General features: G+C 41.9%; 3 protein-coding genes and 1 pseudogene across 3 annotated transcripts; 2 read left to right on the forward strand and 2 right to left on the reverse strand.

The window, feature by feature from the left end:
- Positions 1-2,542: 2,542 nt before the first annotated feature.
- On the reverse strand, positions 2,543-8,215 carry LOC103702716 (cholesterol 22-hydroxylase CYP90B27-like). Its single transcript, XM_008785259.4, has 8 exons — positions 7,513-8,215; positions 7,091-7,415; positions 6,848-7,000; positions 5,334-5,585; positions 5,161-5,253; positions 4,982-5,060; positions 4,790-4,899; positions 2,543-3,266 (listed from the first exon to the last, which is right to left on the reverse strand). Exons 1-8 carry the CDS (start codon positions 7,719-7,721, stop codon positions 3,039-3,041), a joined length of 1,449 nt encoding a protein of 482 aa, XP_008783481.4. The 5' UTR covers positions 7,722-8,215; the 3' UTR covers positions 2,543-3,038.
- A 3,436-nt stretch (positions 8,216-11,651) lies between these two features.
- LOC149768476 (cholesterol 16,22-dihydroxylase CYP90G4 pseudogene) lies at positions 11,652-12,068 on the forward strand (annotated as a pseudogene).
- A 2,404-nt stretch (positions 12,069-14,472) lies between these two features.
- LOC120104091 (cholesterol 16,22-dihydroxylase CYP90G4-like) lies at positions 14,473-16,792 on the forward strand. Its single transcript, XM_088712557.1, has 5 exons — positions 14,473-14,485; positions 14,626-14,675; positions 15,873-15,951; positions 16,087-16,193; positions 16,562-16,792. Exons 1-5 carry the CDS (start codon positions 14,473-14,475, stop codon positions 16,790-16,792), a joined length of 480 nt encoding a protein of 159 aa, XP_088568683.1.
- Positions 16,793-19,202: 2,410 nt separating this feature from the next.
- Positions 19,203-20,719, reverse strand: LOC103702751 (BTB/POZ domain-containing protein At3g50780). Its single transcript, XM_089927455.1, has 2 exons — positions 20,534-20,719; positions 19,203-19,454 (listed from the first exon to the last, which is right to left on the reverse strand). The coding sequence occupies exons 1-2, from the start codon at positions 20,717-20,719 to the stop codon at positions 19,203-19,205; spliced, it is 438 nt and encodes a 145-aa protein (XP_089783581.1).
- Positions 20,720-25,416: the final 4,697 nt, after the last annotated feature.

A 25,416-nucleotide genomic window follows, 5' to 3' on the forward strand; every position in this document is an offset into this window, starting at 1 on the left:
TTTTGTTTATTTTCTCATGAATTTTTTTTTTTTTTTGATAGAACGGCGACTCACAGATCGAGCATGAGTGCGACTAATAAAATCAGAAAACTTTAAAAAAAAATTTATTGATCAATCAAAACAGTCTACTGCAAATTAAATCTGCGGCTGTCTTATATAAATGAGATTTACAAAGTAAACTAAAAAAAGAATTATTCGGCTATAAAATCTGAAAATTAGGTAAAAAAAGAGGGTAAATTACAAAAACTACCTCCTCTGATGGAAAATGTCATGGAATTTTAACATAAAACTCTTCTTCTTCCCTAAGCATCTCTAAAAATAACTCATGAATTGGCATCTCTCTAGGATGCCACGATCTTGGGCGCTCCATACGCACCTTCATCTTGAAGAATCATTTGGCAATAATCAGCTGTTTTCCTGCAAGCTATAAAGTGAGTCATCTTGAAAAAACGATTTACAACGGCAAACAGAGAGTCTAATCCCCTTGCATCCTCAGCTACCCAAAAGTAAAATTCATGCTCATATTTTCCCATGGGGCTGCGGGAATAGTAAATAGAGAGCACAAAGGACCAGCATTTGTAGCACTCTCCTTTGACATCCGGAAAACATCACCTCTCTAAGAACTTGCTGACGTGACGCTTCATTACTGGAGACCAATGCAAGTGTCCTGTTCCTGTACAAGTGTCTCCCATGGAGCTCCTTAATGATCTTCTCCCTCAATGAGCAGTCTGGAATTCAAAGCCAGACTTCCTTTCGCACTCTGTGGTCAAGCCTCTTCCCAGCCCCTAGTTCATCCATGCAAGTTCTTAAAATAGGTGCCCTTTGCATGCAGATCTTTGAAAGCATCAAAACCAGCCATCAAACTGTTAGAGCCTGGAATAAATCTTCTATACAAAGAAGCTAGACCATGGAAACTCCGAACCTCATGGATGTCGTAAGGAACGGGCCATCCTGAACAGCCTGCACCTTGGAGGTTATCTGCCTTCAAGCCTTCAAATAAGAATACATATAGCCCAAGAATTTAGACCATCAACCATGGAATTGCACTTCTTCAGATTGGCATAGAGCATTACTTCTCTGAGATGCTACAAGTGAGCTTCCCATGAAGCACCATGCACCAATATATCATCAAAGTAAATTACGATGAATTCACCAGTAAGAGGTTGTATAACATGATTCATCAGTCTTATAAATATTCTGGGAGCATTAGAGAGGCTAAGAGGCATCACCAACCACTCAGGGAGATCGTCTCATGCCTTAAACTTGGTCTTTCACTCATCCCCAGGCTTGATCCAAAGTTGTTCATATCGACTTTCAAATCTATTGATTGATTGATTGACCATCCAAACATATACACCATGTCTCAACCTTCTTTGGAGTCAGCAAAGTGGGTACTGCACAGGGGCTCATGTTGGGCCAAATTAGTCCGTCAAGCAGCTCCTGAACTTGTCTTCCAAGCTGCTCATAGTCCATAGGATTCATGCAACAAGCTTGTTTTTCAGGCAAATTGGCTCCAAGAAAGAGAATAATATGGTGTTGGATATCTTGCTCTGGTGCAAACCGACCTGTACATCTAAAAGAACATCTTCGCAGCCTTCGAGTAGGGGGAACATCTTCAGGAACAACAAAAACTTGTTTGACTCTTTCTTTCCACCATCATGAGAACAACTCTAGACTCCATAACCTCCACCATGAAAGACTTCAAGCTGAGCAAATTGATACTTCTTGGCTTGGGCTTGGGGCTAATCTTCCTCTCTCATCGGGATAAGAACAATTTTCTGATTATCCTTCTAAAAATAACAGGAAACTATTAGGTCCACTCAACCACCAAAATTTGAAAATTATGCGACAAACTAATGCTATTTAATGAAAAAATCAATGAAATTTTGACCACAAACGCGAAATCTCGTTTGTTGGCTGTGAGGACCCGTGTGGACGGATATTTAGTCCCAAATCGGTTATTCATTGGGTAGATCTTGGGTACTTATATAAGATCAAGGAACCCAAATAATACATTCCGGTTAACTATCTTGGATGGGGTTCTGAGTTGTTACAAATGATATCAGAGCAGACCCAACCCATAATCTATAGAAACTAGGGGACATTGCAGCATAGATCCATTGGGGCCGACCACGGGTCGATCGTAGTATTTGTAATTAGATTTGAATAGCTTTGAACTCTTAGTCTAATGAGGACGTCAGGGCTTAAACGGAGAGAGTATATGAGGAACCGTGTTGATATTTTTGGATAAGGTCCTACATTGTTACATTGGCACTCTCGCTCACTAGATAGAATAGAACTAAATTAATTGTTGAATTACAGGTCGGGTAAGACAAATGATCATGGTACCCTGTCTTGCATTGCACCACTTCTTTTTCATCCATCTGTTTATTTGTTTTGTTGCGAAAGGAAAGTGTTCTGCGTATGTATATACTAGATATTCCATGATTTGTATCTGGCCTTGCGGCTGGATGGAAACTTGACACCTCATAAATTTATTTATTTATCATGCAAAAACTTTGCCACCTTATAAATTTATGGTACTAGCAGATGGTGGTTGTCTCTTTTAATTAATTAACCTGAGAATTTAGTCTAGTCTCTCTAGGAGAGAAGATAACTGAGGCTGAGCACGTTCTTCATGAGGCAAATAGAACTGTAGATTAGGTTGTCATATTTGCTGCTCCACACTTTGGCACGATCCTTTAGACTCGGCACACTTCGGTTCCACCCCCCCTGTGTAGTCTTATCTCTATGGATTTAGCTGGCCATACTCATACGAAAATAGTATGAGCAACCGATGTCCCAAAAAAAAAAACCACAAATTTATAACTTGGTGCGCATGTTATAAGTTATAATACACAAGGTTGAGAATTCAAGCATTTGCCCGTGTGCCACTGAAGAATTAATAGCATCTGTTTTCCTCGATCACAAAGATTCCAACTGCATTCATGCACCCCAAAATCAAACTGATCTTGGTACAATCATTTAGGGACCTAAATAACATAAGCAGCACTAAGAAAGTGTGAGGCTCCTACGCTTCAGGTCCACTGGAGAAGCCGGACTTTGATGCGCAAGCCTTTGGGGAACCCAAGGAAAGGGAAGGAAACAGGGTAGTCATGCTCTGCAACCTCCCACTGGTATCTCCGAACAAGGTGGTGGAGGAAAACTGCAATCTCTAACTTTGCGAGCTCCGCGCCGGGGCACAGTCGTGGACCACCGCTGAAGGACATCACATTGCTGTTCTTCGTCAAGTTGGCAGAGATAGCCTGCATTTGAATGAGGATGGTAGAACATAGTATAGATCACATAAAAAGGAACGATGTACCGCAAGATTAAAGCTGATAAAATTTTATATAGGCCTGGCCCGAAGCCTGATTAGAAATAAATAGGGTTTAGGTCCGAGGCCCAGCCCATGATCAACTCTACAAGATGACGATGTTTTGTTGATCAACAGAACCCGCTACATTCACAGTTCCTATATTTAATGCGACAATTGTTGAAAGAGACCAAAGTAAACATGATTACGAAACATTTGTTGCAAATCCAAAATGGCATCAATTGTTTTCTGTGATAGGTCGCTACTCATGATTCACCTTTCAAATTGTTTTTAATAGTGATCCACATGACTGAACTGTTGCGGTTTATTTTTTATAGCTAAAATCATGTAGTATAGGTCACTAATTTGAGGAAGTAACAACATAGATTCTTGTTTGTCTTCCTGTTTGGAAAGAATTTCCATATGTAGGATCATTGGGCACATGATGATGGAAGTTACATCATCATGTGACATTGCTTGTTATGGCATTATGACAAATCATGCATTAGTCATGGTAGATCCAATAAGATTTTTCTTGAAGATTAGGATGAGGGAAAGACCAGCCGAGTGCAGAAATAATGGATGAGTCTAAGTCTCTTCTATCAAATTAATGCAGCCCATTCTCTCTCTCTCTCTCTCTCTCTCTCTCTCTCTCTCTCTCTCTCTCTCTCTCTCTCTCTCTCTCTCTCTCTCTCTTCCAAAGCATGATTTCATGGAGGATTTGTAGGTAAGAAGGTGTCAATAGAACATCTGGTTATTAGTATATCCCCCTGGTTTGACCAATTCATTTCTATGTTGGCACAAATTGCTGCATGGTTCCACTAAGCTTGAGCATTTCAATTTAAGCAGGCCTTGTATTTAGATTGCACATAAACGTCCCTATTTGTGAAGTTAAAAGTGATCAAAGACAGGACAAGACAACAATGGTTCTACTGCCTGATGAACAATTTAATTAAGTGTTAAGTCTTATTGGCAGATCAATGTATAGGCAAGTGCTTCGAAGACGACTAAAAGTGTCAGCTTATCAAACTGGTAAAGTTATTGGCAGTGGGACCAATGATGAAAATAAACTTAGAAGAAATAGATCTGACCTCCAGTCATAGAATCCATACTAGTCTATGTTATTGGCAGAGCTCTCTCTCGAGACAGACTTCTGCCAATCTTACTCTCTTCTCGTGCGGATCTTGAAGTGCGGCAGACTTTCTTCTTGCGCAGATTTTGAAGTTTGATAGACTAATCTGGATTCTATGACTCAAGGTCAGATCTATTTCTTTTAAATTTATTTTCATCATTGGCATCAAATCAAGTGATCTGAGATCAAATCCTGCCTTCATCAAGGTTTGGAGGTTAGGAATATTTGGAGAGGGAAAGCTACCCTTCTCCATTGGATAGCTCATTATCTAGGACCCTTCTATTTTACAAAGATAACCATCTCATATATTAGTAGGTGTACATGGCTTGGAGAGAGCTAACCTGCAGCCATCTCCATGGATTGTAGCGCTGCGGATCATCGTAAATGGATGGATCCAAATGGGCTGCTGATATGATTGGCACCACCTCCCACCCACACGGAATGTGATACCCTTAAAAAAAAAATGTAGACAAAAAAAAAAGTCTGTGTCATTTTGTTGATATATAAAGTACAGCTAAAGAGCACCAACGTACCCTTGAATTGAACATCCGTAATAGCCTTCCTGTGCAAGAACTTGACAATATTGCCCAGTCTAAGGGTCTCGTTGATGACCTTAACAAATTAAAGCACACAAGATTAATCTTCTATGAGAACTAGCTTTCATCCGCCCTTTTGTTTTTAAGGATAAGATTATGTGCTCATGGGAGGTTACACAGTGGGTGAATTCCATTTGCTTGTAGTCATCCCAGTTGAGTCCAGTCTCGCCGCGTTCCTTCTTCAGTCTTGCGATCTCCTCATGCTCTTCCTGTGAGGTAAAATGGAGAATAACGGCTATAAAATTTGAAGCACTCTTATGAAAAGTTGAAGGAGAGATAGGAGGCATACTTTTAGTTGCTGGACAGCTTTGGGACATGACTCGAGGAAGTAGATGGCCAAGGCGATGGCAGCGGAGGAGGTTTCATGGCCGGCGAAGAGCATGCTTAGTATTAGGTCAAGGATCTGTTCTTTGGAAAGATTTGTGTTTCTAGATACTGAAGCTAGAAGGTCATCTTCTTCCAAGCCTTCACATTTGTCATTGACCTTTTGGATTCTCTCCTCCAGCTTTTGTCCCATGATCTTGAGGATTATGGCTCTTGACTGTACAACCAGGAGGAAAGAATTAAAACCAGAAAAAAAAAATATTCAACTTATGATAATAAGATATATATAGATATATACATATGTATGAACACATATAGCTGTAGAAAAAAATGCTTTCAAGATTCAAACTTTTTCTACAGTTACTAGAAAAAAAAAACTCTAATTTTTAATGAATATTCAGATACATATTTTCTGAAAAAAATTAAAAGAGCAAGAATTACATAGACTGCATTTCTATAGTATATGTTTTCACATATATTTTATTAGTTTTTAGTAATCCACTCGAATGACCCTACGAACCAATGTATTGATAGAATTCCATGTGCACCATTTTTTTCTGGATTTTTCTCAGCTGAAAACATTTTTGGTGTTAGTAATCTTCAAACTAAAAGATTTTTCTAATATTATGGCTAACCGTTGCATAAATTGGACGATCAGACCCAGTGAAATATTTTTCTCAGAAAGATTATTCGTTGACACCGGTTAAGGCCAGAAGATTTGCTATACCTTATCTATGTTAGATGACGACATCTAACTCTTTTCCTTTGGGGACAAAATGGAGTCTGGACGACTCATTCTCGGGTAAAAGAAAGTCTGAAAATTCTCACTCTCAATCTCTAATTGAAGAGGGGTGGGAATTGATCACCAACGTCTCAATCTTTAATTTTTCCCAAGAAAGGAGTTTTAATTTCTTTGTTCTCCTCAAGGTCTGCCATCCAGCTGCAGCTAAATATATTTCATACGGAAAACTAACAACCAACTTTCTAGCGAAGGTCACGTCTCCAAATATCGTAGCAATCAATCTTCCAGTCTTCCCTGTCATCATTAATTTCCTATCAGACAGGAAGTACTTTCCCAAGGGAAAGAGAGCTTAAGTTGGAGGACATATTCGCCACGCAAACTCTGCTTCCAAGAACAACAGGCTTCAAAAATAAATTGCAATGTTACGTATAAGGTGGTCATTTCCCCCTGAATTTTTCTAACTAGTTTACTAAGATCCCATACTTAGGATGAATCTCAAGATGTGCCGTCTTTCTCGTTCTTTCTCCAGTGGAAACTCTATATCTATTGCATGGCGGACGTAATCAACAAGAAAAACTCAAGACTAGAGCAACATGGGAGGTGATTTAGTTTGCAGGTTCCTGCAAATTAATCTTTGGCATAGTGATACATGCCAGTAGCACTATTCATGGATCAGCTCCGACTCCTCCTCCCCCACAATGCAAGTTGGGATAAGGTAATTATTAAATTAATTATACCTGCAGGGCTTTTCTGTATGCCGTTCCAGGTAGATTCAAAGGGATGGAGGCCATTCCCTTCATGAATGCATGGTACTCCAGCCTTAGCTGCTCGGTTTCCGGCATCCCTGGATCCAAGCTCATCAGATGCTTCACCATCAGATTGAAGGCAAACTGCACCCATATTAGTCACCTTTCTATCACTATCTATCTTCGCATGCAGTACAAATAATTGTCACAATGATACACTGGTTTTAGAGTAACCTTCTTTCCTTCTTCTTGGGCTGAGAAGGTGGAGCGGTCCTCCCAGGAATGGAGAACCTCCAGCGCCTGCTTCTCGATGTCGGGGAGGAAGAAGGTGCGGAGCTTAACATTGCTCATGAAGTTGACGGCGATGGAGCGCATCTCCTTGTGCGCGTCGCCCGCCAGCGCCAGCATCGACCAAGGCCCCATGATCTCCTTGATGCTCGTCGGGCAGCTGTTCTCGAAGAGCCTCCCCTCGCTCTGAAGGATGAATCGGTTGAACTCCGGGTCCGCCGACACGATCGTCGCCTTCCCCAACAAGTTCGTCCTAAAGATCCTCCCGTACCTGCCCAGAAATGCAACAAAGAGAGAGAAATTTTAGAGGGGAAAGACAGTTGGACTTGGCATGTAGAGAGATGCGAGGGAGAGAAAAGGGCGCAAACTTTGCGATGTGTTCGGCCATGAAGGCTCCCAAGGAGGCAGAAGAGTGGGGCTGCATGAAAGGGATGGTCTCGCCGATGAGAGGCCATCCGAGGTTCCCCGGTGGGAGCTTCGTCGACTTGCCATCGGTCCTACTACTGCTCTTGAATCTAAAGATGAGGATAAGGGCTATGATGGCAGGAGAAAGCACAAGGAGAAGCTCCAACGCCATGGGAGGGGCAACCTAGGAGAACCTTCACTGTTCGCAGCTCTCTCTCTCTCTCCCTAGTATAGAGTTCCGTGGTCGCTGCAAGATTTATGATAATTGAATATTGAATTGTTGATCGTTTAGAAGAATTGAACCGGAAGATCGGACCCACCATCTAAAGTGGTTGACTTGAACCATCTAGTTAGAGAACCTCAACGCATTTCGGGGAGAAGCAGCTAGCTCTGGGTTCGAGTGGCATTTCAAGTCGAGAGGAAATAAGTCTGGCCAGGGGAGTGGTTTATCTCTGGGCAAAGAAATGGCTTTCCAGGCCAGACTTTTCCGGCTAGTCTAGGGCCCTAGACCTGGCGAAGATTCTTCCACAATGGACTCTGATAAGTGATATTTCGAGTAAGTGTTTACAGAATCTTCTTCTGTCCGAAGAGATGATTCATCGAAATAATGAGTCACCCGTTCTTGGAGGTTTAGCAAGAGACGACAAAGGGGATATATGCGCTCTCTCAAGCAGTTAAGAACCCCTCTCACCTTCCCTTTTCGCTTCGTATACTCCACTCGTTATAACTTCCTTCTTCCTTCGACAAGTTCCTAAAAATGCTCCGGGGGGAAAACCTTCCCTTCCCCAAATCTCGACGGTGAATTCATAAATCAAAACACTACTTGATCCTCATCTCAAAGTTGAGAATAATCTCGCAGCATTACCGCCGCATATTGAGAGGCGCTGATCTATCTTTTAAGAAAAAAACTGACTCATATCAGGATACAGAGCTTATATAAATTACTTATGAGATTGTTCAGCTTGTTGAATAGTTTAACAGATTTACTTACAGACCACTAGCTTCTATAAAAAAAAATTTATTATTTTTTTATGTTTTTTTTTCTTGCCAATTTTTTATAAATAGTTTTTGTAAATTCCATTTTTCTAATAAAGTTCGGGTGGCTTAGCCTCCCTCTTCATTAAAAAAAAAAAAGAAAAAAAGGAAGCCCACCCACGCATGCACATGCACGAGGTAGGATGCCCCCTTCGGCCGTGCTCATTCTATAAGAATAAATAAAAAATAAAATATGAAAATATGATGCAAACAAACACTTATTCTATTTTCGTAGAAAGCTAATTTAGTGATGCAATCACAGTACTGCTAGAAAGACTTTCAAGATATCATAGTTATTTATTATTCTAAGCTTATTTTTTAGAACAAAATAATAGTTATTACAACATTAACTTTTAGCCATTTTAATGGGACAAATAACCTAATACAAAAAAACAACAAATATTATATTACAAAATTACCAAATTACATTATTATTTCAATAATTATCTTTTTCATAAAAATTATTTGCAAAAACCATGTAACTGAGAAAATGCAAAAAAGAAAGAAATCAAAAGTCTATGCATTTGTTGCTCCTTGCCTTCTAATGCGCGTTATTTAGATATGGTGGTATATCCACCGCACTCCAACACTATGTACGTAGCATAAAAATATTAGAACATAGTCTTCAAACATAGTTAGTATCCGATATTTGTGGATTAGAAATATATCTAAAATATATCTAGCAAATAATCGATATAGGACTAAATACACATCTGCACAGATTTTGATAGGATACCACCATAAGAAATAAAACTTTAAACGAGAATTTAGATGGGCATTTGAGCACCATGTTCCAAGAAGGCATGAAGAAGCGTAGCGGCAACTTCTCGCCTCCTCTCCGTGCATGAAGTTCTCATGAGCAGCTTGCAATTTGCCTGATTTTTGTTCATGATGATCCCGTGGACGACGTGCGGAAGGCATGAGCCGTCGCCTAGCGATAGAAGAAAAAGGAGGTGCAGGGAGAAATAAGAGGGTTTTTTTTCTCGATAGAGGACGTATCTACCTTCGGAAGAAGGCCGTATCTATCTTTGGAGGCATAGGAACGTTTCTTGAACCTCTAGTAGCCGGGATAATGCCAGATGTGACGTACTCACACGTGGGACTCGAGCTAGAGCCCATAGGGATAGCTGAGACGGGCCCACGGATGGAAAGAGTATGAGTAAAACCGATCGGGATGCCCAACACACGGCTATTTTTGCCCGCATCGAACATTCTCCTGGCGGGACGGAGGCTCAGTGAGGACTGCTACGTGGGGTGGGCTTGTCCCTTCCTCCTCCTTTTTCTTTTTTTTTAGAAAAAAAAAGGGGTCTATCATATCCAGTTTCCATCGAGTCGTACTTCCAATTGAAATGACTGATGTGTTACCATCAAGTCTTACTTCCAATTAAGCTCAAAGTCTGATTTCTTTTTTCTTTTTTCTTTTCTGAGGGAAAGGGGGCTCTGGAGTTTGATAGCAGAGGAGAGAGGCGGAGCACCTCTATTTATTAGCTCAATTTGAGATTTCCATTCTTTTGAAATGTTATAGATTTGTTAGTTAATTATCATAGTCCCATCCCGGCTCATAAGAAGTGTGATACGGATTTATAAACCCGGTCTTCCTTTCAATAGTTTAAATTCTTTTGAGCTATGAATATGTGATAAATAGAATTAAAGTTAGATCCAAATATGCGTTGTGACGAGGGTATGATAAAGATGATTGCTCATAGTCTAACATTAGCTGATATAAGAGTGCCACAAAAATTTAAACTTTTAGACTATAAAACTACGGCATAACATATTAAATAATATATGTGCTGAGAAATAATAGCATGGATAAAGATTTTTATAGTGTTTGCATATTTTTAGGCCCATCTATCTAACCATAATTTTTAAATAAAATTTTAACAAAATATTATATTTATATTAGAATGATATATATTTAGTTGCAGGAAATTTATCATATATATATATATATATTTGGTGAAAAATGGTAATTCATATAACTCTAACGTAAGTACATCCTGCCAAGTCAGAGGAAAGTAAAAAGTATAATGGGGACGAGAGCTCTACTGTGGACGTCCATAAAAACTTTCCGAAGTATCGTACAACATAGGAGGCGACCCATTCTGCTGCCCTATTCGCCTTCCGAAAAACATTTGCTACCTGGTACTCACCCATCTCCACAACCATCCTGCGTGTCTCACAAATAAGTGGATGACTACCTCCATACCTATCCATACCCTGTATCCACTCGATCACCATAGATAAGTCCCCTTCGATGTACATCCACTCGACACCAAGCGCCCGCCTCGCATATAATATACCCTCTCAGGCAACCCGAAGCTCTGCCCCAACTATGATAAGACCTTGCGTGCGATGACCCTCTGTTGCGACCAGACGACCACGATGGCCTCTGATCACAAGTCTAACACCTCCGGACCTCCCATCTATCAACTATGAATTCCATCCGAGAAAATAAAGCCTAATCTGATAGAGTTTAGATAGAGTTTATATTACGGTTGTAATATAAGGCGGACAGTGAGATGAGGACATGGATTAAAATCCTAGAACTCTCTCGTATCTGGCACTAAACTCTACTGAAATTTAATTTACTCTGGATGTTTTGAATTTCTTTTCATCCAAGTATTTGACATAGAGGAAAAAACCAAAGCCACAATGCAATGCGGCCTAAACTGTTTCCCCTTGGGCTCTCTTTGGAAAACATTGCACGAAAATAACACAGCACCCATGCAATCCCTGCTACGGTTTCCAACAAACCAACGAAATGAAGAATTGCTTGCTCAAATACCATTCCTCCCGGCGCAATACATGAGCACTTCGTCTGGTACTGGTCACCAGCACTACTTCCCCATTCGTACTTCTTCATCTGCTACCAGTCACCATAGAGTCATTTATCAACACTTTCCCACACGCAATTCTTCATCTGGTGTTTTGGCAAAAATCTGGTATTAGTCACTCTAGAGCTAGCAGCTATATTATATATCCACCAATACTTCCCCGTATAAAGCTCTTCTATGCATGATCCTTCTTCCTGCAAGAGAGGCGAGGACGACGAGGGAGAGAGTAAATGGAGATATCTTTCTGGTTATCTCTGGTGTCGCTGCTTTTTCCGGCGGTTGTAGCCCTCGCAGCCTGGGGTTGGAAGGGAACTGAGAAGAGATACAATGGACTCAATATACCACCAGGAAGCATGGGGTGGCCTCTCCTTGGAGAGACCATTGCCTTCAGGAAGAGCCACCTATGCACTCGTTTAGGAGAATACATGGAGAAACGCATCAACAAGTAATCTCAAACTCCACCATCCAGCACACTGTTTTATCACAATAGGTAGTAATATCAATAATGTACCTGAGTTTTGTCGAGCTGCACCAACTGTAGGTATGGAAAGATCTTCAGGTCAAACCTGCTTGGGACACCTACAATAGTATCAGCTGATGCAGAGCTGAACAGGTTCATACTGTGCAATGATGGGAGGCTATTTGAGCCAAGCTGGCCGACCGCCTTGGTCAACATCCTTGGAAAGAAGTCGATGCTCACCGCCTCCGGGGATACACACCATTACCTGAAATCCCTCGCCATCAACTTCATGAGCATCCCCAGGCTCCGCTCGCATTTCCTGGGGGATGCTGAGCAGTCCATCCTACAAACTTTCAGCACTTGGATGGAGCACACTCCTTTCCCTCTCAAAGCAGCAGCAATAAAGGTGAGGAGCATGTGCAAGTCCCTGTTTTCTTGATAGTATTTTCTTTTCAGACCTATGTTGAGACATTTTTGGCTTGTTTGCAGATCTCATTTAACCTGATAGTGAAGCATATCTTAAGCATGAAACCTGGAGAGCCAGAAACAGAGCAGCTTCGCAAATTATTTATGTGCTTCATGAGAGCGGCAGTATCCATGCCCATCAATTTGCCAGGCACTGCATACAGAAAGGCCTTAAAGGTATTCAGGATTTCTTCTCTCTTTCTTCCTCCATTTCTTCCTATTTGGCGCACATATAGGTCACAAGCATGACTTCTCTCTTTAATGTATATGTGAGCAATCAAGTCGCGAGCGGCCATTTTGAAAATCATCTATCGGTTGATGGCGGAGAGAATCCGCCAGAAGAAAGATGGATGTGATGAAGTCGGAGAATCAGACCTCCTGGGATTCATTTTGCAGCAATCCAATCTTGATGCTGAGCAGTTTGCTGATCTCCTGCTTGGTTTGCTCTTTGGTGGCCACGAAACCTCTTCCACAGCGATGACATTAGCCATCTACTTCCTCAGAGACAGTCGCAGAGCCTTAGAAGAGCTTCGAGTATTAACCTGGCCACCCTAATTTATATTCATTAATGTTGTTATCTTGCATGAGCACAGCTAACCAATAATAGTAGATGCACCTAGGCCATAATCATAACACAGGTAGGACCAACCATGTCAAGTCCTCCACTCCAATAGACATGTTCCAGAAGACGATTAAAGTTATGTATATCTGATATCTTATCTTTTGATAGGCAATAAAATTTTAAACATGAAGTGTTTCTCATGGTTTCAGGAAGAGCACATACAGATAGTCAAGTTGAAAAAGGAGAGAGGAGAAACAGGAGCTCTGACATGGCAAGACTACAAGAAAATGGAGTTCACTAAATGTGTAAGCTCTTGTAATAACCCGGAGCTCATAGAAATGATCTGATAGATTAAATAAGAAGGCAAACCAAGTCCTGAATACCAAAGGAAATGGCGACGCCTATTTGTTTATGAAGCATTTTACCAAGCAATAGGATACCATGTGTAGAGGCTTCTAAAATAAATTTTCCTTCCCCCTAGCCACAGAAAGCAGTAATACTACTTGCAGCCTGTCTGCACAATCCTTTTTTTTATCCTCTTTATAGGGTTTTACAGCAGAACTCTCACTGTTGGATTAGAGGCTACCCGGTGCTGGAGAGTCACATATAAAACCTCATATAATAGTAAAAAGCAAGCAGAAAAAGATTTTCTAACAAACTAGTCTATGCAAGTAATCTTTTCCTCCTGTAACATGTCTTAGTGCCTACTGTAAGCAAATCACTTCAAGTTCCAAAGACCTCATTCACTGACAAAGAATGAATAATAGAAAGAAACAACTACACCATATGGATTACTCTTCCTATTAGCTTCATCTGTAAACATCAAAATTTTGAAGGTCCTACTATGAGACCTTTCTTATACAACTGACGAATATAAAATACTTGTTTGTATAATCATTGCATTAAATGCCAGATTCTGACGTAAGTGCAATAGCAATGACCAACACAGTATGCCAACTGAATCCTTTGCTTGCTTTTAAACCTTCTGAGTAACAATTACAACCACAGAATCTACACAAACAATAGACACTTGGAGCCACACAGCATGTCAGCATGCATACAATGGAAGAACCATGGCATTCTGGTCCAGAAAACCAATTGGCTTTATGCTTCCACCATCTAAAATTTTTAGTTGTCTATTAATTGCAAAAAAACTATATCCACATAACCAACTAGCTCATTTACACCATCATAACAAATCCAGCACTATAAGAATCTGCCAATTAAATGTGAGACAATTACAATCTAATGGTCTCTACTCAAATTTGTGATACATCAAGTTATTACTTTCACTGCCACTCAACTCAAATAAGCCTTAGTCCAAACTAGTTGGGGCCCAGCTTCATGAATTACTTTCCTCTGTTCTGCTCTGTTTAGGGCTACATTTTCTGAAAGATGTAAAGATATCAAGTCCTTCCTTACTACTTCATCCCATGTGAATCCCGGTGTATATCATGTAAAAGTTATCACCTTCAAAACCTTTAAATTATTCATTCTAGTGCAAACCAAGGATCCAAAGAGGATGAACCATGAAATTCCACACATCTTTTGGTAATCTAACTCAATGCAGGAGGAAGGTAACTCATGGATTTTGAAGTACCACATGGCTTAGTAAGTAGGACTCTTCACATATATCCCTTTCACAACTTGTTTACATATAGCAATTCGTATCTGACTGCCTATGTACATCTTTGTTTATGTACATCTTTGTCTGCAGATACGGTCATTGTATCTGATTTAGCCTCCACTGTTGTCTTTATGTATCAAGTTTGTGTTCATTTTCTTATAGTCCTCTTTTTCCTCAAAAATACTGTAGTTCTCTCAGACTGAGGGCTTTTGATGCTAGATTAGTGGCCAGCATGTGCAAGGCACAAGCACACCTCTTAGCCCCACCAGTATTCCAAACATTTTTTTTCTCCTTTCCTTATCCTAGATTTCATTTCTATTTTCCTTAATTGATTTGTTTCAATCCATTGAGTTGTGAGTTTACATATAACAACTCAATTCTTTCTATAAAAAAAAAAAATCGAAACTTTAAAAGATTTAGTAAAGGGAGAAATAAAAATAAAAGACATGAACCAAGCACACAAAACAAACTATCAACAAGAACAATATATCTCACAACCTTCCTTTTTAGCCATTTTATTGTTACATTACTAAGTGACCTAACCAAGGTCTGCAGTATCAGAGCCAACACTCATGCCAGTTTGGTACAATACATCTCCATGCCGTGTTGTTCCGACGTGAATTGATAGGAAAATCGACAAGGAAGGGGGATAGGAAGAAGAGAGAGAGGGAGGGAGGGAGAGGGAGGAAGGAAAGAAGAGAGTGGGAGAGCGTGGCAAAGAAAGAGAGAGAGGCGGAGGGAGGGGAAGAGGGAGAAGGAAAGAGAGGAAGAGAGAGAGAGGGAGGGAGAGAGAGAGAGGGAGGAATAGAGGGAGAGGGCAGCGGGGAGCAACGGCTGCTAGAACAGGGCCAAGGTAGGGAGGAAGGAGGACTTTCGAAGACCTCTCTCCTCCATGCATTGGAACAGGAGTGGAGCCCCTGTTTCAAAAGAAAAGAAAGAGACCTCTCTCCCTCGACCCTGTTCTAGTGGTTGTCGCCGCCCTCTCCCTCTTCCTTCCTCTCTCTCTCTCTCTCTCTTTCCTTCTCCCTCTTTCACTGCTCGTTGTTTTCTCGATTTTATTGCCGAAACTATCCCAATACGCTGTCGGTACGGCTCGGTATGCCCCTAACTAGGTGCACCTTCCTTGGATCAAACAATTGTGCTTTGAAGCATGAAAGTTAACAAAGAAAAGACAAAGGGCCATGAGATTGAATAAATCACGGTAATGAAGAGGGCCCCACTTAAAAAGTCCTCGCACATAACATCTCTCCTAAAATTTAGAAAAAACTCAAAAAAAATAAAAAAAATTTGGTTCCACTTGTTGACCATCCTCTTTTTATTTTTTTTAATGGGTGAAGATTGTAAGGGAGACTCTTCGTCTTGGCAACGTTATCAGGTTTGTTCATCGAAAGGCAAGAACCAATGTCCAATTTCAAGGTACAAGACATCTGTGTAACCTGCCTTCTTTTATTTCAATCAGATCATAGAAGTATATCTATCATAGACTGATTACTAAATCAAGTACCTTGATGTGTTTTGTAATTTACTATGTTCTATATTTTTTTTATCAAGGATATGACATTCCAAGAGATTGGAACATTATTCCAGTCTTTGCAGCTGCACATTTGGATCCCTCTCTGCATGATGAGCCTCACAAATTCAATCCATGGAGATGGCAGGTGTGTACCTACCTAGTATGAATGAATCAACAAGGAATAGAAAGATTAATGTGCAAACAATTCATAATAGTTAGAAGCAATTTTACAAAGAAATCCCCAGTTACCCATAGATAAGATTGGCTTGATCAAAAATCAAAATCAGAGGGAAAACATTCAATTAGTCTCTCTCTTCAGTTCTCCCCCTTTTATCGTGGTTCCTCAGTAAACTTCTAATAAGGCCAGTGGCATGGCTTCAAAGGATAGGATAATATGCTCCAATAAAGTTTCAATGTTCACCAACTATATGTGAGTCCAATGATTCAGATTTGGTTAAAAATCATGAAATTCTGTTTATATCCACTTACTTATCTGTCTTCTTCTCCTTGCAGACTGTCTCTGCCAGCACTACAAGAGATGACAGCTACATGCCGTTTAGTCATGGCATAAGAAGATGCCCAGGACAAGAGCTAACAAAGATGGAGATTACTGTTTTTCTCCATCATTTTGTCCTAAACTTTGACTGGGAATTAGCAGAGGCTGATCATCCACTTGCCAGTCCTTTCCCTGACTTTCCCAAAGGCCTCCCCATCAAGGTCCACAAGTTGTCACTTGACATGTAAAACACCAAGAAATGTGTTGAAATGGACTAAAAATAGGCCTTACAAGACTTGCGCTTTGTAGGGGCTTTGGGGGCTCTGGTGTTGGAGTTCTATTCTACATTTCTGTGTTGTAGTTAAGGAAACTAGAATTCTATGCATGCTATGCATGTGATGTGATCCCAAGATGATCATATCTATATTTGATGAAACATGGAGGGATGTGATTTATATTTTTCCTATTTCATTCAATTTTCTTAAATAGTAAAAAAAATATTTAAATAGTAAAGAAACGGAAAGATTTGCTTCAGCAGAGTCTAGGCATTTTCCTAATAAGATTCCAATGGACTTCTTAAGAAACGTGATTGAGTTTTTAAAGAGTTTAATGCCCATAGGGAGTCTCTATCTTACAGCATTAAATTCTCATTGTGCTCAACTATGACTTTTTGGTGAATCATTAACCATCTTTAGGCTAATAATAGGTTAAGGTCCAATTTATCATTAGTGCCTTAGAAAAAGTCACTTGAGCTTACCTGGTGTTTGATTGCAATTCATGCACTAAAAAAAGTGTTGCAAATTATGAGTCACAAGTAAAATATGTCAATCATCAAAAACATGATTGCATGATTCAGTTACAAGTATAATTCCTTTCCAGAACAGTACTTACAAGGTGATCAACCAACCGCAATTCGTCGTCATCGTTCATCAATAAACAAGAACCTTGCGTGATTATGCATAAAGATTTCTTCCTTATACGAAAACACTTATAACCTTGACAATCCATCAGACTTGGGTCTCAACAAGTTTTGATACCATTTCAAGTGATCCTCATTTCTCCTCACAGATCAACCAGCCTTAATACTGTTTTTTCATCTCATGTCTTTTAAATGCAGGTAAGCTATGACAGAGAAATACATCAATCTTTTCTTCTTCAACCAACCCTTACCATCTGTAAATAGTTCATTTAAGATCCCACTGAACAGATTCTTATTTTTTATCATTCCTCAAGCTATAAAGGTGTTGTTTTGGAAAAAAAGTTAGAAGTTTCTATTTTCTCACAATGCTGGTTTGAACCTTAATCATAACAAGTATAATGTATACACCTAAAATAACATGACACAATTAACTAGTTTATCAGCATTGTGGAACCTGACTGCAGTACCTAGAAACCATTCTGTAATAGCATAGAAATATGGCTGAAATCAATTTTCTGTAGGTTAAAATGATTAGCAGATTTTGTTGTTTTTGATGTGCCTAAATCCTGATACCAGCGGTGCATATTTCGATTTTGTTATTTCAATGCCCCTCACAGAAGCAATGGATTTTATCTGCTGCAAAGGAGTGACAGGCACATATCCGAAAATCCGGTACATCAATCAGTTGAAAATAATATAAAAGATCAACAAGAAGGTAGGTTATGAATGATTTTAGCAGCTTCTACATCCAGAGATAGAGAAAAGAAAATGATTTCAGCAACAGGCAGTAATAGGCGAATTGATCTCCCAGGTAGTCGTAGATACCAGTATAATGGTATTCAACTGGAACTGCATTTCTAGTAAATTTATCACAAATCAAGGGAACATAGAAAAGGAGAAACAACAACAACAGCAAGTTATTGCACCAAGACATAAGAGTCAAAGAAAAACAACAAGAAGCAATCACATGATTGAGCATTCACAATGAATCATCTTTAATAATTAAGACTTTTCCCCTTAATAAAAGGTAAAGAGAGTTACTTTCCAATTCTTGTGCAAATATTGTGGTTTAAATTGTTGACACTACCAGAAGAGAGGCATAGTAAAGATGTTAACTGAAACATTGAGGCCTCGTATTCTGATCCATGCCTATCTGCTTCCTACAGAAAACCAGAAGGTTTCAAAATTAGCCCCATGCAATAATAATGGATATCAGAGATTACCAAGGGAAGTGAATGCCTGTGCGAAAAGATATATATAAAGAAAATGACCAGATAACATCCTAGTTCATCTAAGAATAAATTATTGGGTGTTCATACTGAACAATTTGGATTCGTTGATAAAAAGCTGGGTCCCATGGATCAGAGGTGGCTAAGAAGTGATAGAAAACATGTAAATGTCACAAGCTTGCCAAAAATAATTAATACAAATATTTGGTTACTTCATCTCCACTTCGTATCACAAAAATGAAGATTTAAGGCACGAAACAGACGAAGTTACAACAAAGGAAACTATTCACAAAGTATGACAGCAAAAGCAGATCAAAAGGCAGTCTGACACAAATATGGAAAGAACAATATAAGACAAGTTATCAATATGTAAGTTACATGTGAAGTCTACTGTAGCTCTTTACTAAACAATAAACAACATCATCGACATGATCATATATTCAATAGTCTATCCACATTTTATGCCACTCACATAATCTACTTTCAACCGGTACTGCCATCGTGTGGCGGTCACTTTGCCCGCCTAAACCAGGTATTAAATGCTGAGATCAGGTGTGGGCAGTCATCAACATTGCGGGTGGAGAAGCTGAGGCACTGCTGCAGCAATTCTTGGGCATCTGACATTGGCAGGGTGGAGATAATCCTTAGAAATATTTCTTCCATCTCCTGATAAAGCATTTTGTGACCAGATGGTATTGGTGAAACCATATCTCTGCAAACATTCAACACAGGGAGCCACTCCTTCCCAAGATTCATTCTCACCTGAAAAAGAACATATAACAAAAAGCTTAAAGTACAAAAACCCAATGTCCAGCATGCACCACTACCACTATGCAATATATATACATATATATATATATATATGGGATGTCTAAAAGCTGTCTTGGCTTCCAAAGTGGGATTAAAACTGGTAAAAGCAGAACCCAAAATTACAACATAATCTGCTATGTGTTTGATAAAATCTCTAGCATCAAGGTACTGCAAAACAGAAGACAATTTTTGTATTGTGAAAAAACAAAATAATAGAACTTAACAAATACAGATCCACATATACTGATTGAGTTTGTAAAGACACTCACAGTCAGAAGTGGTTAATTATACATAGTTTGACATTGCATCAGACATGATCCATATTTGTCAGTTCAAGACAGAGAATCTAGTTCTTGAGCTTTCTCAAAGGTTTAACATACAGTAAAGTTTTTGTCTAGCAATGAGATAAATACATCAAACAATGTGGAGAAAAAAAAGGAGAAAAACCAAGTATGTACTGTCTATATGGAAAGACAACTTTGACATACCTGAACAACTAACAGCCTTTCAAAGTCCAGCATACACGATCAGATTGTTTCATATTTGAGGACTAAATCACACTTCAGCAGTACACTGTGGCCCAAAATTTCCACATACTGTCAAAATCAGATCTTGATTCCAAAATCACCAGCATTGCAATGATACACTAGAATCTGTTAATGGAAAAAAATTTGTGGCATTTTATCATTGCAGTTATATGACACAGACATAACCGAACAATGGGATTTAATTAGAATGCTTGGTGAATCAGAATTCCTATAGCCAGCACTTTATACTTTGTGATAATTCTTGGTATCGGCGGTTAATGTTTATTGTTTATGTTATACAGGCAAAGTTAGATTAGGAAACAGCTATTTTAGCTGTTGAACTATAAAGACGGAACTCTCAATTTACAGCATTGAGAGCAAGAAGAATTCAAGAAGGAGGTGCAACCACAAATACTAAATGATCGTCCTCAGTGGCATTAAAACAAAAATTCAACAACTAAAGCTTAATCCTACAAGGAGAATGAAGAAATTCCAAAGCAAGACCTGTCTGGGAGCCAGGATCGACCCAGCAGCCACAGCATTGGCGAGCCGGCTGGTGCACCTAGTGAACGTCCTCTGCAGGTCGGCCACGAGCGCAGCCTGCTTGCTCCACTCCCTCACCGCCATGTCCGCCACCCTCAGCTCGATCATTCTCTCCACCAGCCACAGCAGGTGCCTTGCATTCACCATTGCCTTGTGGAGGCTCAGCCTCTGTATCGCCTCGGTCTCGTCGTTGTCCTCCGCCACCCTGAAGTCCGGGCTTGCATACTCTCCAAGCAATTTCTTCACCGTTTCCAGGTTATCCAAGAATGCTCAGTCCAAGACGCTTCTCACCGAGTCCCGCCAGGGGTAATCTCTCAGTAACTTCGCCACAAAGGCCTTCACGGTGGCCACCTTCGGATGGCTGTGCACGGCCGAGAGGATCAGGCCGTGAAGCATCTCCTCCGAGGGGAGCTTCCCGTCGGGTCTCGTCTCCGGCCGGATCCTAGCGAGGAGGTCGTGGGATTCCTCTTCTTCGAGGAAAGGGATCAAATTGAGCACGGCCTCCTCTTCCTCCTCGGTCCACGGCACGGCCTCAAGGAATCGTACGCAGGCCTGGATGCAATCGTCGAAGAGGAGCTCGAGGGCGACGGGAAGAATCTCCAGGGCGTCGGCGGCGGAGAGGATCGACCCGGAGAAGTCGAGGGTGTAGAGAAGGCGGAGGACGGCAACGTGGGACCCGAAGGGGCAGCGGGAGCGGGCGGCGGCGGAGGGGACCGTGTGGTTAAGGCGGAAGACAGCGTCGGTAGAGTCGCCGGCGTCAGGAAGCCACAGGTCGGAGAGAAGGGCGGCGAAGTAGCGGGAGCGGCGGAGGGCGAAGGAGTGGAGGTGGAGGTCGAGGAAGGTGGGGTGGGGGACTGGGGAGAAGGTCGAGGAGGAATCGTCGAGGTGGAGGCGGAGGAGGACGTCGGCGGTGGCAGGGTCGTTGAGACGGCCGGCGGTGGGGGCGGAGGAGGGGAGAGGCGTCGGGGGAGGAGAATTCTCGGCTAGGGTTTCGTCGGGATCGGGGTCGGGTTCGGAGGAGAGGCGGGCGGTGCTGTCCGCGCGCGGCCGTTTACGGGCTCCTCCGCCGCCGCCGCCGGGGGCCATAATAACGGGAGAATGTAGGGAACGGAAGACGTCGGACGGGGAGATCTGGTAGCCGTTGGGCGGTGACAAAAGGAACGGTTCGGACTTCGGGTCGGGTCGTGTTTATTTATAATCGTCTTGGGTTCGTGGCATATGGTTGATTTGGGTTCGGACTTCGGATCGATAGCCGGTTAAGGATTTTGGCCCAAAGCTTCGTGGGCATCTAAAGTCCCTCGTAATTGTACCCAAGGAATGGGTGTCACGAGGTTGTCATATAATTAATGTTCGTAATGATCAGTGTTTGACATGATTCCTGTTTAAGAATTATAGGAATGTTGATGCTTATGACAGTCGTTGATCATTGTTTGACATAATTGATTAATGTTCGTAATGATCATTAATGTTCATAATGATCATTGTTGGGCATAATTCCTGTTTAAGAATAATACAAATGTTGGTGTTTACGACAATCCTCGCTTCGCATAATTACGGCTTTTTGCTCACCAAACATGAAAGCTGGTGGGAACAAGAGGATGTCATCTTTATCGTATTAGTATATTACCGTCCCTCTTGCAGAGATGAGGCAAGCCTAGAAGGGCCATGTCTATTTGGTTATGATCTTGAGAGCCCCTAGAGAAGGATTCAGAGATAGTTATTAGTTGGTTATCGGAATTTCTTTCAAAAAGATGATTATCAGAATTTCTTAGAGAGACAAATTGAACTACGGATCGAGTAGCTTCCTTTATAGGTTTGGTATGTATGTTATATGTTGATATTGTTGATTCTATTTACATGTATGTTATAATCACATTGCCGAAACACAACGAAAAATTCTATATTATTAATTTTTAGTGGCCTCAACATTTTGGGCTATCAAGAAGAAAACATAGGGTAATTGTCCGTTACATGCAGCGGGTTTGAAGTTGATCTTGATCTGCCAATCTGCATGAACTCACCTAAAATAAGTAGGTCTTGATTGTGCCCCTTCAAATTTGGATTGAAAAGGGGTTTATAAATAGATGATAGGCATGAGTTTTAAATTTGGAGGGTGCGGAATAGGGCATGCATGCTGGTATACCTTCTGACCAATACCATCCTTCCGAAGAACCTACTTACATACATACATACAAATATCCATACATACATACATACAAATATATATATATATATATATATATATAGATGGATGGATGGGTGGGTGGGTGGATGGATGGATAGATAGATTTTTTTTTTTTGAAAACTAGTTTTCATCTTCTGTGAACAAAAAAAATTCAACCAAGGGGGATTTCAAAGGCTGCAAAAAAAACAAAAAATACATTGTTACAGTCAGAACAAAAAAAAAAACTCTAATTCTGTTCATCTAATCATTTTTTTCCTCAAATCATGATGATTTAAAGGGTGGGAAAAAAAATGCTCTCGCTTCTTTGTGTCCCTCAGCTCATGCATTTTTTTTTTTTTTTTGGTGAAAACGGCTACTCATATCATATAACTCGAACGTGAATACATCCTGCCAAATCACGGGAAAGTAAAGAATACAAAGGACAGGGAACATCTGAAACAGACGTCCAAATAACATCCCCAGAATGTCGGGCGATATAGGAGGCGACCCAGTCTGCTGCACTGTTCGCCTCCCTAAACACGTGTGCTGCCCGAAAGCCGCCCAGCATCTGAGCCATCCTGCGAATCTCCCGGATAAGGGGATGACCATCACCAAACCTATCCGCCCCTCGAACCCAATCAATCACCATGGAGGAATCTCCCTCGAGGTACACCCGCTCGGCACCAAGAACCAACCTCGCATAGGATATACCCTCCCAGGCTGCCCTCAGCTCAGCTCCCACTACCGTAAGTCCCGGCGTGCGGCGACCTCCTGCAGCTATCATCCTACCAAAATGGTCCCTGATCACAAAACCAACCCCTCCAGTCACACCATCCACTGACCTACTGCCGTCGAAGTTAACTTTGATATAGCTAAGGGGTGGGGGTACCCAAGAAATAAGGGCAAATCGGGGCGCTAAAAAAGCGTGACGAGTACCCCAGGTGTCCCTAGCCGTCCCAGAAGAAAACACATCGGCAGCCATCAAAACCTCCCTCGCATGTGTCAGTGCTCTATCCACCACCATCCTCGGTGACATCCTCCTCCCCTCAAACAGACCAGCATTCCTGTCCAACCAGATGTAGTAAGATAAGTAAGCCATCAGAATCCCTACCTCCAAAGACCGAGGGCCCCGCGTGGAATCTCTCAGCAGGCGGATCAGGTCATCCACTGAAGCCACCGTGTCAGGGAGTAGGACCGGTGACCTCCTCCATATCTCTCGGGCTCTAGGGCACTGCACAAGAACATGCTCGATGGTCTCCTCAACATCTGCACAAACCTCACAACACTGAGAGATCCGCATACCACGATGAACTAACAAACTCCTAGTCGGGAGGCAGCCCCATGCCACCTTCCAGATGAAGAGCGCCACTCGAGGATGGATCCGCAACCTCCATATCCAACCACCCTCAATCTGCCGATCTGGCTCCGATCTGAATAGGCCGAGAAGATCTATCGCTCGCACTCGCGACCGTCCCGTCGGCATCCACACTAGCCTGTCAGACTTCCCCCCGATAGGAACCGGCAAAGTCAGAACCAACGCTGCCAACTGCTCTCCAAAAGTCTCCCGAATCAGCTCCTCCCTCCAGCCACCGGCCTCTGAGTCCAGTAGATCGCTCACCCTCCAGCCGGCTAATCTCGCCGAATCCACCATGGTGGGCATCCGACACATCGGCTGCTCAGTCACCCAGCTGTCCTCCAGCACATCGATAGATCGTCCGTCACCAATAGCCCACCTAATCTCCGGGAGCACCACCGCAGCTCTGGCGCACATCTCCCTCCAAATCGGAGAGTGGTGACGCCCAGATCGTGCCCCAGGTACCAAGGCTCCATACTTGGCCCTCATCAACGAGGCCCACATACTCTCCAGCTCCAACACTAGTCTGACTGCATGTCTGGCCACTAGGGCCTCCCGTCGCGCCACCAGGGACTGCACCCCCAACCCTCCAGACCCGGTCGGCTGACACACCACCTCCCAAGCCACCAGATGGATACCATCTCTGCCACCGCGCCTGCCCCATATGAAACTCCTGAATAGCTGCTCAAGGGACCTCAAGACCGCCACTGGAATAATGGCGTTAGAGAGAAGGTAGATAGGGACGGAAGTAAGCACTGATCGAACCAGAGTGATCCTGCCCATCATAAAAAGTGTATGCGCCTGCCACCCCTCCAATCTGCGTCTGATGCTAAGCTCAAGAGCAGTGCAATCCCTAATCCGTAGCCGTCGGCCGGAGATAGGAATCCCCAAGTATGTCATAGTGCCCTCCTGCTCTCCTACCCCCAAAATCTCCAGTATAGAGTGCCTCGCTGCCAAACTGGTCCTCGGGCTGAAACTAATAGCTGACTTGGTCAGATTGACCCGCTGTCCCGACACTGCACAATAATCTCGGAGAATCCTCCCTATAACCCGTGCCGCCTGCCGAGACGACCTGGCTAGAAGCAAACAATCATCAGCAAAAAGCAAGTGAGAAATCGGAGGAGCCTCCGCCACCGGTCTATAGGCCTCCAGCTCCTGAGTGGTAACCGCCTGCCTCAAGGATCTAGACAAAGCGTCCGCACAAATAATGAACAGTAACGGGGAGAGGGGGCATCCCTGGCGTAGCCCTCCTGACGACACAAAGAACTGGAAAGGAGTGCCATTCACCAAAATAGCAAAGGAGGGGGCGTGGATACAGCCCATAAC

The sequence above is a fragment of the Phoenix dactylifera genome, chromosome 1 (assembly GCF_051530095.1).
Source record: "Phoenix dactylifera cultivar Ajwa chromosome 1, Ajwa_hap1_PhDact_Kaust_v1.1, whole genome shotgun sequence".
Taxonomy (NCBI): domain Eukaryota; kingdom Viridiplantae; phylum Streptophyta; class Magnoliopsida; order Arecales; family Arecaceae; genus Phoenix; species Phoenix dactylifera.

Excerpts from the sequence above, each read along its gene's own strand:
- LOC103702751 (XM_089927455.1), bottom strand. The coding sequence starts at position 20,719 with ATGGTGAATGCAAGGCACCTGCTGTGGCTGGTGGAGAGAATGATCGAG. Across the intron at positions 19,455-20,533 it reads CGATCCTGGCTCCCAGACAG|GTGAGAATGAATCTTGGGAA; the intron begins GTCTTGCTTTGG and ends GTTCTTTTTCAG.
- LOC120104091 (XM_088712557.1), top strand. Across the intron at positions 15,952-16,086 it reads AACCAATGTCCAATTTCAAG|GATATGACATTCCAAGAGAT; the intron begins GTACAAGACATC and ends TTTTTTATCAAG. Across the intron at positions 16,194-16,561 it reads TCAATCCATGGAGATGGCAG|ACTGTCTCTGCCAGCACTAC; the intron begins GTGTGTACCTAC and ends TTCTCCTTGCAG.
- LOC103702716 (XM_008785259.4), bottom strand. The coding sequence starts at position 7,721 with ATGGCGTTGGAGCTTCTCCTTGTGCTTTCTCCTGCCATCATAGCCCTT. Across the intron at positions 5,254-5,333 it reads AAGCTGTCCAGCAACTAAAA|GAAGAGCATGAGGAGATCGC; the intron begins GTATGCCTCCTA and ends TTTACCTCACAG. Across the intron at positions 3,267-4,789 it reads ATCCATGGAGATGGCTGCAG|GCTATCTCTGCCAACTTGAC; the intron begins GTTAGCTCTCTC and ends ATTCAAATGCAG.